We start from the raw sequence: 20,478 nt of genomic DNA, 5'->3' as shown, positions 1-20,478 counted from the left end.
CTGGTTAACTTAGGTTCATTAATCTACTCTGATACATCCCAAAGTTGTAGCCATTGAAATTTATTGACTTTACTTACTGAAATATATTTCTTTCAGTGAATATTCTAAGAGTATGTCCAACACTGGATATCATCCTAAATCTCTCGTCCTAATAATAATAATAATAATAATAATAATAATAATAATAATAATCCAACTTCTAAATTAGAAGCACCAGTCATCAGGGAGAACGACATATTAGTTATCTCTTCAAGCAGACATGGAATGAAAAGAACAAAATTCATACTCTGAAACATCAAATAGCTTCTGAGAAGGGTGCTCCTGGAAGAAAAGTTCCTCGGACATGTAAATGATATGGGAAGCAATTTCACCTATGAGGATGCCACCTGGCTGATACCACTCATGTGGAATAGGGAAAGGATCATTTGCAGGACACGTTTTGCATTCCCTTTTAGGCAACAGAAGCAGGAACACAATGAACCACAGCATCCTGGCAGCAAAGCTCCTCTTTCACTGCTGGCTCTCCTGTGTCTTATCTAAAGCAGCATCTTGGCAGGAACAAGATAAACAGACTTTGCATATTTACTTCCAAAAAGGAAACTCTGCGGTCTTACTTTCAGCATCCAAACAGTTTCAGATGCATGCAGGGATGGCCAGCACTCTGTTTTGAAGCCTTAACTAGTCGCATGGACTGCCAGTAAGAAAATTGCAGAGCCCTGTCAGCCTCTTGTTCCTACTCCCAGCTTCCAATAAAGCTTATTTCTGTGCTTTCTGGAAAGCCCAGGAGCTTTGGCCAGATGGATAATTGCAGGGGGTGATAATGATTCCTGCAGGACTGAATCTCCGAGTAGCACTCTGAACAGAAAACATGTTGGATTCTCCCCACCTGCTGATTGCAGCACAAGCCTGCTCTGTCCCTTAGTGAGACAAGGAGTGGTTACAAGGCTGTGAAAAAAATCAACAGGAAAAGGAGACCTTCATACAGGGGTGGTTAACCTGTGTGTTGTGACGTGGGGTTTGTGATTTCAGCTCTCTTGACATAATATGCTGGAGACAGTTCTCTAGTAACACTTCTTTATTTAAAGCAACAAGACTAAGACTTGAGGAGGGGAGAGCTACATTTATAGGGACAGGGAACTAGCTAGAAAGGATACATTTTGGAGGGACCAATATCAGGCAATCACAGTCCTGCCTTTTGGAGGCAACCAATAAGACAGAGGATCCAAATACAGCAGCTTAAATGAACCAATCGTAGCTGTACCCTCTGGAACCAAAAGGCAGTTACTTTACCCTAATGCAAACACAGACAATAATAATACAGATATAAAATCCTTTGACTCAATACACAACACCCCTCCCCCCCTAGTGAGCACAGCAGACGTAATCTCTCAGGTACTGCGGGGTCCTACAACTTCTACTTGATCTCCTGACAACAGGTGTTGCCGGTTCTGGATTGGGTGTCACCTGTGGTAGGTGGGCTGCTATAAGGGTTTCGTCAGGAACAGATGGAGTCCCAGACATCTCAAGGTCCCCTACCTGTACCTCGTCATCCTGAGGACTAGCAGACCCTGGTTCATTTGCTGAAGCCCCTGGTGATTGCACCTCTGGGCCATTTTCACTCTGGTCTTGCAGCTCTGCGTCGTTAGCCAGGGATGAATTATCAGACTCCTCCCTGCTGAGCTCCCGGCGCCTCAGCTGATCTATATGTCTCTTCCAAACTTGCCCATTTTCCAAGGTCACATAATAGGACACAGGTCCACTAGCCCGGGTGACCACACCACCCACCCACCGCGAACCTCGTGAATAGTTCCTCACCCAGACCAGATCTTCAAGGGCGAAATACCTTGTTGTGTCAGTCTCAGCCTGGGGGTTTGCTCTTGAATTACGGTTTGGCATTTTATCCGGGTGGACATAATCCAACACCGTTACCAATCTTCTACCCAAGAGCAGCTCAGCTGGCGACTTGCCCGTCGCAGTACACGGCGTCGCATGCTGCAAAAATAACATTCGTGCGATGCGAGCTGACCAGTTACCCTCCATTAAGCGCGCAATGGATTCTTTGGCTGTTCTTACCATGCGCTCTGCTTGCCCATTGGAGAATGGGTGAAAGGGCGCGGATGTGACCCCTCTTATGAAGTTATCAGCCAAGAATGCCCTGAATTCTTGGGATACAAAAGCTGCCCCATTATCTGATACAATGGTCTCAGGTAACCCGTGGGTTGCAAACAGCTGCCTCAACACCTTGATTACGGCAGCTGATGCCATGCTAGGGACCATCACCACTTCTAACCATTTGGAATATGCATCGACGATAACCAAAAAGACCTTCCCCTGGAATGGCCCAGCAAAATCTAAGTGCAGCCGGCTCCAGGGAGATCTGGACTGCTCCCACCAGTGAACTGGTGCTCTGGCCACTTCTGGCCGCACCTCTTGGCATGCCTTGCATGTTCGTACCCATTGTTCTATGTTCTGGTCCATTCCAGGCCACCACACATAACATCGGGCTAGCGACTTCATCCTGACCATTCCCGGGTGTCCCATGTGAAGCGTCTCAAGAACCCTGTTTCTCAGTGGTGCTGGGATGATCACCCTATCTCCCCACAGGAGACAACCCTTATGCATGGATAACTCGTGCTGCCTTGTCGCATAAGGCCTGAATTTGTCTTCATGCGGACCACCTGGCCACCCCCTCCCCACCCAAGTGAGTACACGGGAGAGAACAGCATCTTTCCTCGTTTTCTCAGCAATATCAGTAGCCGTTACAGGAGCCCCCGGAAGTGTTTCCAGCATCATTATGTGCTCCGCTGGAGCAGGATCCTCATTGCTCCCGCCAGGAAGGGGCAATCGACTCAGCGCATCAGCATGGCACAACCGTTTCCCCAGCACATGGGTCAAGGTGTACTGGAACCCGTTCAGGAATATAGACCAACGCAACATTCTGGGGGAGAGAATTTGTGGCGTTTGTTTGTTTGGGTTGAACAACCCCAACAGTGGTTTGTGGTCCGTTTCAATGGAGAAATGACAACCGTACACATAATCATGGAACTTTTTGATTCCTGCCACAATTGCAAGCGCCTCTTTGTCAATTTGAGCATAGTTGCGCTCTGTGGGCGACAACGTATGGGAATAGAAAGAGATGGGCTTTTCCAACCCATCTGGTTCCCTATGACTCAGCACCGCCCCCAGGCCGTATTGAGAGGCATCACATGCCAGGACCAGCGGCTTCGATTCATCATAATGAGCAAGGACGCTCTTGCTACTCAGCATTCCTCGCAAGGAGTCAAAAGCCTTCTGCTGCTCCTGCCCCCATCGCCACACATTCTTTTTCTGCAACAGTCTATGTAATGGTTCAGCTACCGAAGCTTTCTGGGGTAAGAACGAATGATAAAAGTTAATAAGTCCCAGGAATGACTGCAACTCCGTCTTGTTCTGTGGTCGTGGTGCCTCGATGATGGCCTTAACCTTAGCATCTGTGGGGTGGATGCCTGATGCATCAATTTTAAACCCCAAGAATTCCACAGTTGGCACCCCAAAACTGCATTTTCCCCTTTTTAGTTGCAATCCCACCTCCTTGAACTTGAGCAACACTGCACGGACACGCGCAACCAGTTCCTGTGGGTCTTTTCCAGCAATCAAAACGTCATCAAAAAATGGCAAGACCCCCGGCAGACCTCTTAACAGGCGTTCCATGAGCCCTTGAAAAATCCCTGGGGCCACACAAACTCCAAATTGTAATCTGTTAACTCTGAACGCCCCTTTATGTGTGACAATAGTCTGTGCTTCTGCTGATTGTGGGGTTACTGGCAGCTGTTGGTAAGCTTGTGCCAGGTCAAGTTTGGCGAACACCTTGCCCCCAGCCAGTTTAGCCAACAGATGTGATACGACTGGAATGGGGTATGAGTTTCCCCTGAGTGCCTTATTGATAGTACATTTGTAATCAGCACAGATCCTGACTTCCCCATTTGCTTTAAGGGGCGTGACGATTGGAGTCTCCCACTTAGCGGAGTCCACGGGTGAGAGAACTCCCTGCTTGACCAATTTATCCAGCTCTGCTTCGATCTTGGGTTGCAGTGCAAATGGCACTCGCCTTGGTTTGAGTCGGATTGGGGCCACCCCAGGGTCCAATTCGAAGTCAACTGGGGGCCCTTTATAACAACCCAGTTTTCCATTAAAGAGACCAGCAAATTCTTTGCATAATGCCTCTCTCATCTCAGGGCAGGTTTGGATTGAATTAAGCCCTGATATACTCAGTCCCAGGGCGGGGAACCAGTCAGTGCCCAGGAGACTGGGGCGACTGCCCTTCGCAATCACCAGTTTCAGTACCGCCTGTTTGTCCCGGAACTGTACTCTCACGGCACACATTCCCATGACATGGATGTGGCCCGCTGAGTATGACTGCAAAGTTGCCGGGAAGGGCTCCAGAGGGGGCAACTTACCCCTGGGGAAGAATGTCCTCGCGGTCTGCTCCGACACGATAGTGAATCCAGATCCGGAGTCCACCTCCATGTCGCACAGCTGACCCTCAATCTTCACCTTGACGTGTGCCTTGCCTTGCGCTGGAAACTGCACGACCCTCCCGTTGATCTCCGTTACGTAGTGGCAGTCCTTTAGAACATGGTTTGCTGTGGGCGATTTGCGATGCTCCAGTCTAGGTGCTCCTGTCGCTCCCAACGCCGACGATCTACAGACCCTGGCGATGTGACCTGTCTTTCCGCACGTCCGGCACATAGCATCCCGGAAATGACAACTCTTCCACTCATGGTTTCCGCCACAACCAGGGCACCTGCCTCGGTGATCTTTGTGCACTGTGCAGGCCTGACGCACTGACTCGACCCCACGGGCTGGGCTCTGGCTCGGAGTAGCCTCTAGTTCATCCATGGCATGCGCAACTTCTATCTGTGGCTTAGGGGCCCTGCGACTGGCATCAAGCTCCTCTCTTTCATAATTCTCCGTGGCAGTGGCCTCCTTCAAGGCTGAAGCAAGGGTAACCTCTTCTTTAGCCACGATGCGTCTTCTGGCTTTCTTGCTGCTCAGACCACTGACAAACCGATCCAGGAGAGTCTCTTCCAGATCTTGGAAGTCGCAGTGCTGAGCGAGCTTCCGCAGTTCAGCTAGAAATGCAGATACAGACTCCCCAGCACGCTGCTGCCTCTTATGAAACTCCATCCGCCGGGCCATCTTGGTCTCAGTAGGTGCTAAATGGCTTGTTAGGCAGGCAAGAATATCTTTGAGAGATGTCTCACTTAGCTTCGCTGGGGCAAGCAATGCCTTGGCCAGCTTGAAGGTCTCAGGCCCACAGTAGCTCAGGAATGTGGCCCTTCTTTTGCTGGCATCGGTGATCCCTTGAGCCACTGCGAAGAACTCGAAGCGTTCGACGTAGTCTTCCCAAGTGTGGGGCTCTGATGGCTGGAAGGGCTCCAATACCCTTGGACTCTCCATTGTCCTGTGGGCAGGGTCGTCTTCTCAGCCGGCCAGTGAGTCTTGTTCTTAGCTACAATCCGGACTCTGAGGCAGGGCTGCGTTTAACCGCTCCTCAGCATTCCGAATCCCACCTTCATCGCCAGTTGTTGTGACGTGGGGCTTGTGATTTCAGCTCTCTTGACATAATATGCTGGAGACAGTTCTCTAGTAACACTTCTTTATTTAAAGCAACAAGACTAAGACTTGAGGAGGGGAGTGCTACATTTATAGGGACAGGGAACTAGCTAGAAAGGATACATTTTGGAGGGACCAATATCAGGCAATCACAGTCCTGCCTTTTGGAGGCAACCAATAAGACAGAGGATCCAAATACAGCAGCTTAAATGAACCAATCGTAGCTGTACCCTCTGGAACCAAAAGGCAGTTACTTTACCCTAATGCAAATACAGACAATAATAATACAGATATAAAATCCTTTGACTCAATACACAACACTGTGACCCTCCAAATGTTGCTGGACTACATCCCATCACCCATGACTGACTATTTATTATTCTCACTGAGTTTGATGGAGCAATTGCACTATCAGGAAGTAAAACATTTGAAGTTTTGTTTTTAGCTTAGAATGAAAAGTGGGCACAGGAAGACATGGTAGAGGTCTATAAAGTTTATTATTATTATTATTATTATTATTATTATTATTATTATTATTACTATTACTATTTATACCCAGCCCATCTGGGCAGTTTCCCCAGCCACTCTGGGCAGCTTCCAACAAAATATTAAAATACATTTCTGGGAAGGCTCTGTGGCTGTAGCCTGGTTATGAAATTACAGTGGTACCTCGGGTTATAGACGCTTCAGGTTACAGACTCCGCTAACCCAGAAATACTGCTTCAGGTTAAGAACTTTGCCTCAGGATGAGAACAGAAATCGTGCTCCGGTGGCGCAGTGGCAGCAGCAGGAGGCCCCATTAGCTAAAGTGGTGCTTCAGGTTAAGAACAGTTTCAGGTTAAGAACAGACCTCTGGAACGAATTAAATACCGTATTTTTCGCTCCCTAGGGTGCACCGGACCATAGGGCACACCTAGTTTTTAGGGGGGGGAATAAAAAGAGAGAAAATATCCCCCCCCCAGGTCCAGGAGCGGTGGCAAGATTGCACACAACTTCGCCGCCGCTCCCGGAGCTTGCGGGGCTAGGGACGGGGGAAGCTCGGACCCCAGCCCCCAGAACAGGCAGCTATCCGCAAGCCTTCTGAGTGCAGCGGGAACTCCCGCCACACTCCGAAGGCTTGCGGATAGCTACCTGAAGCCCGTTGAGCGCAGCGGGAGTTGGCGCTGCGCTTGCCGGGCTTCAGGCTGCAGGCTGCTGTCCGCAAGCCTTTGGACCGCTCTGAAGGCTTGCAGATAGCTGCCTGAAGCCTGGAGAGTGAGAGGGGTCGGACGCACACACATTGTGGGAGTTCAGAACTTAACTGGTTAAGTGTTCTGAGCTGTGCGTCACTTTCCGACGTCAGCTATGGAAGCTGGGAGGAGTCTGGGAGGAGACTGTACTGTTGTTGTTCTCTCTGTGTGTCTTGAGAGAGACGGACATGTTTTTAACATGGCTGCAAGCAGTGATGGACAAATGTTTGAATAAAAGCTGTAAATAGACGGATCTGTCTGTGTATGCTTGCATGGAGCAAGGGAGAAAAAGACTGTTTTACACCGCTGTAAGCTACTCTGCTCAGCCGTGGCCAAAGAGACAGCAGACTTTGGTGCGCAGCTGGAAGGAAGCGTGCCGGACGCTGCAAATGACTGATTGGGATCGTAAAGCTGTCTGAGATCGCGGCTCCATCGATCTAGCTCAGAGATCGTTATCTCGCACAGGTTATGGAAGGTCAGTAAACGCTCGTAAAACAGTCGGTGTGAGCTCCAGGAACGCTTTGAAGTCGGCACGGAAGCTAGCTGGAGGTTGGAAGCTGCATTCCTTGAGTCTAGCCTAATGCCGGGAAGCAGAGGGAGTTTTTGCCTGCTTCCGAGAGACAGTGAGAGCTTCTGATACAGAAAGCTGGCTGGAGCTGGAAGCTGAGACGCAGCTGAAAAATCGTTTCTCCACGGAAGGGTGAGGCAGAGAAGCTGTACCTGATCGTAAGTAAGCTTGGGCCCCCTTGGGAGAACGGGAAGAAAATGGCAGAGAGCCAAGATATGCCGGTGGAAAAGCTCACTTTAACAAGTTGGGCAACCTGGAGCAGAAGAATAAGGGGCTGGTTCTTGGTCACTGGGCTTTGGGAAGGAAGCCAGTCAGAGCCAGCTGAAGCAGGCTGTGAATCTGCGGTGCCTGGAGATGGCAAGCAGAGAATGCAAAGAGAGCTGAATATGCTCAGAGCATGCGTTGATGCTTCACTGAGACCCCATTTGAAAGGTGTACAGACACCAGGGGCTGCCTGGAATGTGCTGCGAAGTTTGTGTGAAACTGCAGCAGGAGGCCAGGGCCCTGGAGAAGAAATGGAGAGCCCCAAGATGGCTGCGGCCCCAGTTCCCGGTACTTCAGTCTCAAGGAGCACTGTTGGGCAGATCGGGGGGGTGAAGAGTTCCAAAGGCAAGTTTAAGAAACTTTCCACTGTTGCTGAAGCGGAGAGCAACTTCAGCAGGGGCCAGGCTGGTGGGAGGTGCCGTTCCAGGAGAAGGAAGGCCAGGCCAGCTGGGAGGAGCCCCGGGCAGTGTTTTTCCACTGGAATACAACGTCTGCATGGCAGCTGCCCCCACCGGAGCACAGAGCCGATGCAGGATGTTTGCAAGGACACTTCCCATGGGAATCAAGCGGGTTTCCATGGCAACAGGCCTGGGAAGACAGGCAGGCGTGGAACTGAGCCAGGTGGTCGTGGTAAACAACAGGAAGGGGCTTATCAAGTCTCTGCGAGTATGGCATTGTTCGAAGACGGCAGGATGGAAAGTTTTGAAATGGCCTTTGTTCTTGACTCTGCAGCTAACCGCAACATGGTTCCAGAGACATCTGCAGTCAAGATGGGGAATTGCACGGCAATTCCGGCCGGACAAACTGTTATGTTCGCAAATGGACAGAGAACCCAGATTAAAACTGTCACTAACGTTTTCCTTTCTGTTTTGCAGGAGACGCTGCAGTTTTGTGTTATCCCAGAGGGGGATCATTGTTTGTTATCTGTGCCTTATTTGTTAAGTAAGGGGTTCAAAGTTTGTTTTGAAAATGATGTCTGCACAATATCCAGAGGAGGGAGGTTACTTGCCACGGTTAAGAAGGGGCAGAATGATCTTTTCATTCTTAAAACGTCTCTTGGGGGTGAGGGGAAGGTTGAGAGAGCACAGGCGCAGCGTGCTACAGTTCCCACTCATGTTCAATGTGCTTGTGCATGGCATCAGAGGACCAATCATAGTTCTCTAGAAGAACTGCAAGTGCTTCCTGAGGTTACCAGAGGGTGTAAAATTAGAGATTGTGGACGTGCCGTTAGTTGCGCCACATGCAAGCAGGCGAAGGTGAGGGGGTGCAGTTACCCAAAGGTGGAACGGGTAACCACTAAACCTTTTGAGCTGGTTCACATAGATTTGGCCGGTCCTGTCAAGGAACCAAGTCTGGGAGGGGCCAGGTTTCTGCTAACTTTTTTGGATGATTTTTCGCAGACCACCTGGACCCACGGTCTCAAATCCAGGGAGGATGCAGCACAGCTGATCAAGAGCTGGATTGAGGGGGTGGAGCTAAGATTCTCCACCAGGGTTCAAGCGATCATTAGTGACAGAAATGATAGGTACACTGGTTCTGCTTTGCAGCAGTTCTTTCACAGAAGAGGGATACGTCACACAGTTACTTCACCCAGTAAGAGGGGGGTGGCAGAGCTGAGGAGTGAAGCTCTGGTTAAGGCTGGACAGGTGATGCTGAAAGACGCCAGGTTACCTCCAAAGTTTTGGCTGGAGGGAATCCGTTGTGTGTCGTTCACCTGGAATCGTGTCTACAACTCACTGGTAGGTGACACACCGTACTCGTTGTTAAATGGCCGCAAACCCCAGGTTCACTTTCTGCGCAAGTTTGGATCTCCTGCGGTTGTCCCTGTGCCTAAGGCTTTGCAAGGGCCAGATGGAGCCAAAGTCCAGAAAATGATCTTCTGTGGGTATGAGCCAGACGCTCGTGCATGGAGATTTGCTTATCCGTCAGGTGATCAGAGTAAGGTGCTGATCAGTAAACACGCTGAATTCTGTGAGGAGGATATAAAGTCAAAGACTCCTGTCAGGCGTGATGTTCTTTCAGAATGTCTCTCTGATCCAGAGGACAGTTCTGGTGAGGAGGAAGAAGAGGCTGAGTCTGCTGATGACGACCAGGTCACTGACCAGGGTCAGGAGCAGGGTGGGGCGTCTCCACAAGTTGTTAGGAAAGGACAGCCCAAGAGTGAGCCTAGTTCTCCTGTGAGTGTAATGGAGAGGATTCGAAGACGCTTTAAGTCAGAGGGGGAATCCCGTGATGCAGAGGACACACCTGCTGGTGACAGTGAGCCAGAGGAAACACCAGAGTTTGTGCCTAGGCGATCCAGTCGCACAACCAAGGGTATTCCACCTGAGAGGTACCAGGCCACAGGTACGTGGGTAAGTTTCGCACAGTGCGATTCTGAGAGTTGTGAGGTGATTCCACAGATGCCCAACAGGTACGCCAAGGTAGGGCGCAAGGCATTGGGGAAGGGATTGATCTCACAGGGTGTGGCTGAAGATGTTACACAGGTTTTATCAGAAAGCAACGCAAGGGGGTGTGTGGGAGTTCAGAACTTAACTGGTTAAGTGTTCTGAGCTGTGCGTCACTTTCCGACGTCAGCTATGGAAGCTGGGAGGAGTCTGGGAGGAGACTGTACTGTTGTTGTTCTCTCTGTGTGTCTTGAGAGAGACGGACATGTTTTTAACATGGCTGCAAGCAGTGATGGACAAATGTTTGAATAAAAGCTGTAAATAGACGGATCTGTCTGTGTATGCTTGCATGGAGCAAGGGAGAAAAAGACTGTTTTACACCGCTGTAAGCTACTCTGCTCAGCCGTGGCCAAAGAGACAGCAGACTTTGGTGCGCAGCTGGAAGGAAGCGTGCCGGACGCTGCAAATGACTGATTGGGATCGTAAAGCTGTCTGAGATCGCGGCTCCATTGATCTAGCTCAGAGATCGTTATCTCGCACACACATTTCCCCTTCATTTTTGGAGGGTAAAAAGTGTGTCCTTTGGGGCGAAAAATACGGTACTTAACCCAAGGTACCACTGTATAGCGGATTAGATAATTGAAAGGGGAGATGATTCTTTTGTCAGAACTGAGGGTTTATCCACGCTTTCTCTTCTCCCGCTGCTCTCCCCTGGGGAAAATCTGCTCTTTAGAATTCAATTGGAGGAAATTCAATTCAGTTTTCCCCTGGATTATATTTTGCTTCATATTTTGGTTTGGAAAGTCAAAAAAATAGATTACTTCTCATTAAAATGCAAACAAAATCATATCCCATACACATGAACACATTTCTGGCTGTGATTCATGGTCCTGATTGAAGAGACTTTTCCTTATTCAGCCTTTTGCTTATTAAGTAAGGTGACAAATTTATGGGCTGAACTTTTCAAAAGGACAAAATAAAGGGAGGTTTCTAAGGAAGTGCAATAAAACCAGATACATGAGGTGGACCCATTGAAGATCACTCCAGAAAGGAACATTCAGGAATGTTCTGTCTTCATTTTTGAAGCTATGAAACAAACACAACACCCTATAGATAATTATTTTGATGAACTCTAATTGGAGGCACCAAGAATTGAACAAGTCTCAATTTTTTGTATGTCAAGCATGTGCCCCACCAGTGAGCTATTTCCCTCTGTGGACAGAAGGATTTCTGCTACTGTCCCAATGAGGAAGAGATATGTGGTATAACTTGGTGACTTCCCACTGAGAAAGCCAACTCTACTATTTTCAGACCAAAGTAAAAAATAAAATTAGAAATCTGTGCCATAATAACATGATTTTTGGAGGTGTGTTGTCTTGCATGTGTGTGTTGGAGGTGTGTTGTCCAGATGTATTGGATGGCTTATCATCAATCCTATTGTCCATTATCTCTTGCTGCTAATTCACGTGGAAGGGGGAAAGACTGCCAGACATTGCTTGACATTGCTGGACTTTGCTTAGTGCCATGATGGTGTTATTCCAACTTTTTGAAGGCTTTGGCCAAGAATGAGGGAGAGAGGGAAGTGCATGACCTGCTACATCAATAGTGTAGTTAGGAAAAGCTAGGAATTTTAATAATAATAATAATAATAATAATAATAATAATAATAATAATTCATAAGCCCTTGAAAATGTCTTCCAATATTTTATTTATTTATTACAAATATAGACAGCTTTTTCAAATAATATCTCTCACAATTTAGACAAAACACTCAAAACAAAGATATGTCATAAACAATGTTACAAACAAAGAGCTCATCACAGCAGAGGAAGGAGTTTGGAATGGAATTAGGCTTTCCAGGCCTCTATATGTTCCTAGGTCACACTCCTCACTGACCCAACTCAGAACCCCAAATGCTTTTGCCTTTCTGCATTTTACCCTTGAAGTCTAATAAGTCCTCTTGCCTGTATGGATGGAGGATAGACAACAGCCTAAAAGTGTGTGTAGAAAATAGCTTGCTATACAAATATCAAAATCATAAAATATGTGTTTAATGTGCATAAAATGTAGTGTTTGTAGCATTTTGCAAAAACTGGAATGCATTTCTAATTTAAGACAGTTTTGCAGTAAAACTTATTTGAACTCATTCTTGTGGTGGAGCCTACTCATGCCTACTCTGCAGAGGGTCTAAATCAAGGAATTCAGCAGAAATAAGTAATGCAAGTGGCTATGAGAGGTTTGGGGATGTGGTCCTTGCAATGTAAATATTTCCCCACCCCTGAAAATTGCAATATTAGAAAAACCAACACAAGCTATTGTGACTATGCCAGAAAATAAAAGAGAAACGGGCACTGAGTAGCCATTAAATGCAGCAGTAAGAAGAGAGGCATTTGGGGGGGGGGATGTTAGTAACTATGGTGTAGAGGTAAGGGTCTTGTAGAGGAGGGTCTTCTCATCTGGGTAGCCCAGGAGCTCCATATACCCTGCCCAGGCTTCTGCCCCAGAGAGCTCACTTTCATGCTGCAAAGACAGCAAAAACAATAAGGGAGTCAACAACCAATCCCCTCCTAGCAGAAGGAAAACAAGGAGGGAACCAATCTAACTTCTCAGTGCCGGAATTTCCAAAGACTGTGAGCAGCCACCAAGAAGGCCCTGAATGGAAAAGTAATGTATTTGCTCCTACAATAAATATCCAGGTGGGGAAAGAGAACTATATTATTATCTTTTCCTTAGTTGCTCCTTGCTGTTAAGCTCTGGCCTGAACAAAATTATGTAGCATTTTGGTGAAAATATGCAACCTAGTAAACCAGCACTGGAGGCCAAAATGGAGAAAATCTCCACAGCCACCATGTATTTCCCTCTGGTACTCAGGTAAGTTGGAAGGAATGAAACCCACACACTGCAAAATGCCAACATACTGAAGGTAATGAACTTGGCTTCATTAAAACTATCAGGTAACTTGCGGGCTAGGAATGCCACAATGAAACTAGCAATGGCTAGGAGGCCCATGTAGCCGAGGACACAGTAAAACATGGCGACTGACCCTTCATTGCATTGCATAATGATTTCTTCTGTTACCGAGAGCATGTCTAAATCAGGGAAAGAGGGAGAGGTTGCTAACCACATAGTACAAATACTGGCTTGAATAAGAGAGCAGGAAAGGACAATAGAGTTGGACAGGTTCCCCCCCACCCATTTCTTCATTCTGGATCCGGGCTTTGTGGCCATGAATGCTAAAGAAACAATGGTAGTCTTTGCCAGCAAGCAAGAAACAGCCACTGAGAAGACGATGCCAAAAGATGGTTGACGAAGAAGACAGGTCACTTTCCCAGGTTTTCCCAGGAACATCAAAGATGAGAGGAAACAGAGCAAAAGGGAGAACAGGAGAGTGTAGGTGAGGTCCCTGTTGTTGGCTTTGACAATGGGGGTATCTCTGTACTTAATAAAGATTCCCAACACCCACGCTGTAATCAAGGAAAAAGAAATAGCAAGGGAGGCTAAACTGATCCCTAAAGGTTCTTCATAAGACAGAAAGCTTTTTATTTTGGGGTTGCATCCGTCTCTCTTCATGTTGGAATATTGATGTTTTGGGCAGTTCAAACAGTAGCTCATGTCTGAAATATAGAAACAGATCCTATTTTGATTTGAATTCATTAATAAGTCATGGATATTCACTGCAATCAAAATTGTATCTTTACACAGACATCCCACTAAGTTAAGTGGGTTTTTCTTGTGTCAAGAAACTTTGCCTAGGTTTGAATGCTTCTTGCACTCTAAATTTCTGAAAGATTTCTGGAACCAATCTGATTCCAGGACTGACTGGCTAGCCAGGGCACTATATTGTGGTTCGAGGACCCGACCCCCGCGAAGTGAAATAAATACACAGGGACACGTGATATGTTAATGGGCTATAAAAGGCCACAACTTTATTGATTACAGCAATGAAAAGGTATTGGCTTAGGCATTGGATCGTGAAACAAGTGGGTTTATTCACCAGAGGTTCATCACCTGTTGATGCTAATCCAACTATAGGCTCACCCCTGATGTCACCGAGGGTCGTGCCATGGCCTCCCGCTAAGCAGGCTTCGGACGGAATACACGACCGCCAGATTCCTTTAATGGAATACCCCTAAAAATTGAAGGCATAGGCAATGGCCACACCTAGCACTTCGACACACCACAACACATTATTTCAATGCCTAACCTATCCACCAATACCACAAAAAGTTGTGACGATTGCTACGAGGTAGGCGAAAAAACCAAAAAGCCTAATGCCAAATGGAAAAACTCCTACCAGGCCCCCCGGACAACCGGGGCGACCAACCTAAGGTCCATAGCAAGGCCAATGACCTAAGCCCTAACTCAAAGGGAGTGGAGGGTGGGTGACTTGCATAGGACGACGAGGAGAAATGAGGCCGGGGAGAGGCTGGCACTGCAGCATAAAGGCTGCTGGACACACACCCCTGAGGCACCTGGTTGGATGGCCACCTGGGGGGGGGGGCGTGAGCGCCAGCCAGGTGAGCTGGAGGCAGGGGGCAACACCCCCTGCAGGAGCGGAGTTCGGGCTCCCGCCCACAACCACTCCCCTCTCTTTCAGGGAGGAGAGTCTTTGTAACAAAGATAATTTAACTATTGAAAATCGTGTTCCAGAATTATTCTGAATTATTCAACCCTGTACAATGGAAAAAGTCACCTACCAATCTGGTTTGAAATCTTCCCATCAGGGCATTGCTCACAGTCATAGCAGCAAAATTTATCCCCTTCCTTCTTTTTCTTCTGATAACCAGGGGGGCAGTAGTCATTACACACAGAAACAGGAAGCATCTATCCATAAACAGGAAATGTGTTTAGAATTGAACTTTAAAAACAAAACAAAAAACAAACATCAAAACATAAGTAGTCTGAGGTTGACTCCCAATTGAGAAAAGTGACTGGTGGGGCATAAATAGCTTGCATCTGGATCCCACTGAACCCTACTATATTTCTTCAAAGTGTACCCTAACTTCCCACCTGGTTAAATGTTCTGTGCCACATTATTATATCTTCATTAATGATGAATTCTTTTCCTCCGAGGTCTTTGGGATGCACACTTCCAGCTTTCACTCTCTGGAATGACCTGTTTTTATATGTGACTATGTTCACAATGTCAAATCCTCCTTCTACTTCCCTTTCGTCATTGAAGAACATTGCTTCTCCAACTGAGTTGTTAAAAGAAATGCCTTGAAGAAATGGGTAGAGCTAACAGAAAGAAGAAAAACAATAAATTCCAAAGAGATAATAATATTTTGGAGACTTCAAACAAATATTTTATGCCAGGTATTTTGCACTTGAGCTGTAGAAGACACCTAGCTCAATTTCTCAGTTGAGACCAGGAGAATTTGGAACATGCAACAGGCCTCTGCGATCTACTTGACAAGGATGAGTAAATTGAATCTGAATCCCGATAAGGTATTTCATGGTTTATAAATAGAATGGGACCCTAATACATTCACACTTAGAGACTTGCACAAGCTGCCAATTTGTTTCCAGCTTGAACCTGATGTTTTATAAATAAGATGGAAAGCTATAAAGATCTTTGGACCCAGGTCTTTGAGGGACACCCTCTGCCCATTGAGGTTGTTGCCCATTGTGTGTGCCTTTGCAATAAGTTCCTGATTTAATATGTAATCACATTTTGCAATAGTACATTCAGTGAAATGATAATAATGAAAACAAACGAACTTTGAGACACTACCTGCCAAGGCTTGAGATGCTGAAGTTCAATTTTTTTGCTAGCCAATATTGCTTTGTGATTGGATCTGGATGTGTCAATAACATGCAGCGCATGTGCTACACTATACACAGCATTGTAGATGCTGTAGCTGTGGCCCGTCATGTGCATTTCAAAGAGAGCATCAGGAAGACTCTCAAGACTTTCCTCTCCCGTACAACTTTTTTCTGTTGGTATGCCAGGATTGGGAAAGGAACAGTCAAATGCTTGCTCCCAAAAATCTTTAAGGAAACCATCTCCTTTGTTCTTGTATGGTTTTATGATTTGGAGAAATTCATTGAATCCTGGAGGGTTTTTTGAATGAATGGTGAAGGAAATGGCACCATCGAACTGCTGTAAATCCATGGTTCTTTGAAGGCCTGATAACATAAAATCAATCTGGGTTGTCATAATCCACACCTTTCCCAACAATGTGGTTTTTCCCTTGTGAGGGTCTCGCAAAAAAAAGAAAACAGTCCTCAGCCATGTAAATGTTAGATTTTCTCCATACAAAATGAAAACACTAACTGTAGTTTTAATGTAATGTACATATATATTTGAGGAAATGGAATAAAAAGCATCGAAGCCCTTCAGATCTGCTTGTTCTGGGAGTCTCTGTGTGAAAGCTGAACATACATTATGCAGGGGAAAGTAGTGTTCCAGGGTCTGCAGGAAATTTTCTCCAGTGGCACCATCTACAACAAAGAGTCCAACCCATGTCCATCCAAAATGCTGAAGTAGCCAGACAATCCCCATATATTGTGGGGCTTCAGTGGGGACCATGCGGTAAAAGGAGGGGACCTGACCTGGATTACTCTCTTCTGGGTGAAATGTGCCATACATGAACTGAAAGAGAATTTACAAACAGAGATAGTTTAGGACCAGTATTTAAATGCTAGCAGTTTTTATGGAACAAATAATTGTTGAATGAATTTGCAGGCTTAGCAGACATGTTGTTGTTTTGTTTAGTCGTTTAGTCGTGTCTGACTCTTCGTGACCCCATGGACCAGAGCACACCAGGCACTCCTGTCTTCCACTGCGTCCCACAGTTTGGTCAAACTCATGCTTGGTAGCTTCGAGAACACTGTCCAACCATCTCATCCTCTGTCATCCCCTTCTCCTTATGCCCTCAATCTTTCCCAACATCAGGGTCTTTTCCAGGGAGTTAGCAGACATATCCTCCACTAAATAATATTAAATCTGATCAAGGAAGGAGTGCACTTACATTAGTACCTGCATTGTGCTCTTGGTCATTCTCTATGATAGGTGGCAAACTTTATACTCCTAGACCTCCACATTTGGACGATGTGACCCTTTTGTCCAAGCCAAGCTGACCTGCTTTTCACAATGGCCTCCACTAAGTGTTCTGCAAGGCATACATAGGGCAAAAAAGCCACCTGATGTCACCTGTCAAACAGGGCCCATGTAGAGCAGGGGAGATAGTGATCTAGTCTGCTCCCCCACTCCATGACTTGGAAGGAGAACATGTGTCACATGGAACAACCTCTACATGGGGAGGATTCCTTCTCAATTTTGCAAGAATTGTCTCCTCAGTTCTAGAATACATGGTAGGCTCTCTGAAACAGGCAGTTGCTATGCAACACATAACGAGAAGTGTGACTAAGAGGACATGTTTAACACACACATCCCTGCTTCCTCCACCACCTTATTAACATCACATTGGCATACAAATACTTAAATAGGGTAAGGGTAAAACACTCTTCCACAAGGATTTTCTCTTGATTTTAGTCCCTCCACCATTCACCATTCACCAGACATTCAGAATCACCAGAACACTCACAGAACATCAGTTACTGACCCATTCAAATATCTTGCCTGTGGTATCTTGTAGAGACTTAAGATGTTGTCCATGCGGAAGGTAGTATCAGAGCCAAGTCCCCCAATAGCAACGATGGGGTTTTTATGGGCATTACATTTGTAATTAGGGGAAAAGCTGTGTGGTTTGCAGAACACATCCAGAGTGGTACGGTAGGTCATCATTGCATCAAAGTAGTTGTCATATATGTGGAACCCAAGAGTGACATTGGGCAAGATCTTGGGGTCCTCATTGATCTCATTTACAGCAAATGCCAAGGCCAGGGCATGCTGATAGAATTTTGGCAGAACCCTGCAAATAGAGCTCAATTAATCTTTCACTTAATCTCCAATTTATGTGGAGTTTAAGGACATTCTTTGAGTTGTTACATATGTTTTGCAGCTGATAGTTTACTTTATTCTTCAGTTTAGGCAAGATTAGGTTTACTTAATTTATCTTTGTGTTCTGGAAGGCCATGAAATGATTTACAAGAAGAATAAATACAGTAATAAAAATATATAAGCATATGAAAAAACATAGTCAGAGTAAAAGCATTCAATGATTAGTGCTGCCAGAATGTCTGGGAAAATGAAAATGCCATTGCTTGAAGCAGAAATGAAGATAAAGTTGGAGCCAAGCAGTCCTCCCAGCGGAGAAGGTTCTATAGATGGGGAGATGCAATAGAAAGCTTATGGTAGAGTAATTTCATTCAGAATTGTATAGAAAGAGATGCTGTCATAACAGAGGTATTATTTATTTATTTTTAAAGCTTTTAAGAGAGAAGTGATTAGAGAAATCCATAAAGGTTTATTCATCTCTCCTAATCATGATGGCCACATGGAATCTACAGGATCAGTGACAACATAGTTCTGAATTCTACTTGTTCGAGAACAGTATGGGAGAGCAATTATTGTGCTCATATAGTGTTTGGGGCTTTCTGTAGGAATCTGGTTTCCTATTGTAGGAATGCTGAATTAGATAAGATGTCCATGTGCTTACTCCCCCACCCCAGTTAGGCATTTAACACTTAATGAAACACTGTGCGAGTTCCCCAAATTATTCAGGGCCAGGATCTGTGCCAGCTCTGGATTATCAGCCACTCCAAAGTTTGGATTGGGATCCCAGGTTGGATTTGATGGAGATGAACAGCACTGGTTGTTTATAAAACATACTTTCAAAAGTTGTTTTTGAAATCTTTTTGAGAATTCATGTTTCTTCATGGAGCTCTCACACTTTCTCTCTCTCTCCCTCTCTCCTGCTGTTGTGGTTTACTTGGTTTTCAATGTTTCCCTCATTTAAACACTTACTTTAGTTTTATAGTATTGAATATATATTCTTCCTCTTTTACCTTGATATTTGCTTCTGTACTCTCGTACCCTCCCTACTAGAAATAGGAATTCTGTTGCATGCAAATCTGATGCAAACTAAAATCCACTATACACTTACTTGGGATTAAGCCCCATTGGACTCAATGAGGTTTTTGGCTCAGTAGACATGCATAGCATGCTGCTGAGAAATTGCATACCACCAAAATTAAAAGGGTCATTTTTTACGGGAGAAGCAACCCTGTGTGTGTGGTACAAAGGACAAGAGATCAAGAAAGAATATTCTTACACTGAATTAAGCATACATGCACTTTAATTGAGTAACTTCTCACAGGCATAAACAAATCTTTGTGATTGTACTGGGGTCAGGCAAAACAAAGAGAAAAATAATAATAATTTCTTACGCTGGTATTTCAAACAGGTCCTGAGAAGGTGGGTGCTTGAATGAAATTTCGTTGAACATACTAACAATCTGAGAAGTAATCCCACCAACAATGAACCCACCAGGCTGATACCACTCATTCACAACAGGAAAGGGATCACTGACAGGGCAGAGTACATTGCAAATTATGTTAGGCAGCAGAAGCATCAGTTGTAGAAGCCAAAGCATTCTGGTGCCAAAGTTTTCCTAAAAATCCATCAGATGTTCATCAAAAGCAGCTTCTTGAGTTAAAGGCCTGACACCATCAACATGGTTATAAACACATGCCTTGGAAACAAATTTAGGTTGCCAATGCTCTGACTTAAAATTCAAAACCTAACATGAAAGAAGAGGGGAAAAAGGAGAAATTGTATTGACAGAGTCCTGCCTGCATCTTGCCCCTACTCCCATCTCTCAATGGCACAGTAGCTGGTGCATCAGTACTTTCAGACTTGCTCATTGCATGTTTTTTAGTGTTTCCTATGGACACTCTGGTGATCAAGTCATGGTGGAGTAGATAATTGCAGGGGGAGATAATTGTTTCTTCCTGAATAGCATTTTTAGGTCCCGTTCCCCCAAATACACACACCATGTTGACCTCAAAGAGGAGTGGGAAGTCAGTTCCAAGCTTTTTGATAAGCAAACACCAAAGGGGGAAAATTAAGTCCCAACCTTGATTAGGGACACAAAGAGAGCTAAATTGTACATTGAAGGCTTGTCCAACTCCACCTTGCTCAAGGACATTAGAATAAACATTTTTTTTTTTTCAACAATGCATTTGCTGTGTAGAATTAACTAGAGCTTAGTGGCAATAATTTTCAGCTTGAAATGTTAAGGACAGGATGAAAGCGAAATTCTCAAAACAAAGTTTGAGCAGGGAATGGGGGATCTTCATGAGCTTGAGAAGCTAAGGGTTACCAGGCAGTTTGTTATTGTCATCATCACCATGTCTGTCTATCATCTATCTATCATCTATCTATCTATCTATCATCTATCTATCTATCTATCTATCTATCTATCTATCTATCTATCTATCATCTATCTATCTATCTCTATCTCTATCTATCTCTATCTATCTATCTATCTATCTATCTATCTATCTATCTATCATCTATCATCTATCT

General features: G+C 45.5%; 1 protein-coding gene across 1 annotated transcript in view; it reads right to left on the bottom strand.

Moving 5' to 3' along the window:
- Window positions 1-17,280, bottom strand: part of LOC309326595 (vomeronasal type-2 receptor 26-like) — a 406,890-nt gene extending 389,610 nt beyond the window's left edge. Inside the window, exons 1-4 of the mRNA XM_081835453.1 lie at window positions 17,026-17,280; window positions 15,778-16,638; window positions 15,054-15,281; window positions 14,741-14,867 (exon numbers count right to left, since the gene is read on the bottom strand). Coding sequence (XP_081691579.1) covers window positions 14,741-14,867; window positions 15,054-15,281; window positions 15,778-16,638; window positions 17,026-17,046 — 1,237 coding nt within the window. The 5' untranslated portion in view covers window positions 17,047-17,280. The remainder of the gene's footprint in view (window positions 1-14,740; window positions 14,868-15,053; window positions 15,282-15,777; window positions 16,639-17,025) is intronic.
- Window positions 17,281-20,478: the final 3,198 nt, after the last annotated feature.

The sequence above is a fragment of the Podarcis erhardii genome, assembly GCF_964252035.2.
Source record: "Podarcis erhardii genome assembly, chromosome: 13".
NCBI classification, from domain to species: domain Eukaryota; kingdom Metazoa; phylum Chordata; class Lepidosauria; order Squamata; family Lacertidae; genus Podarcis; species Podarcis erhardii.
Note: the sequence above shows the minus strand (reverse complement) of the source record. Positions and strands in the feature narration are given on the sequence as shown.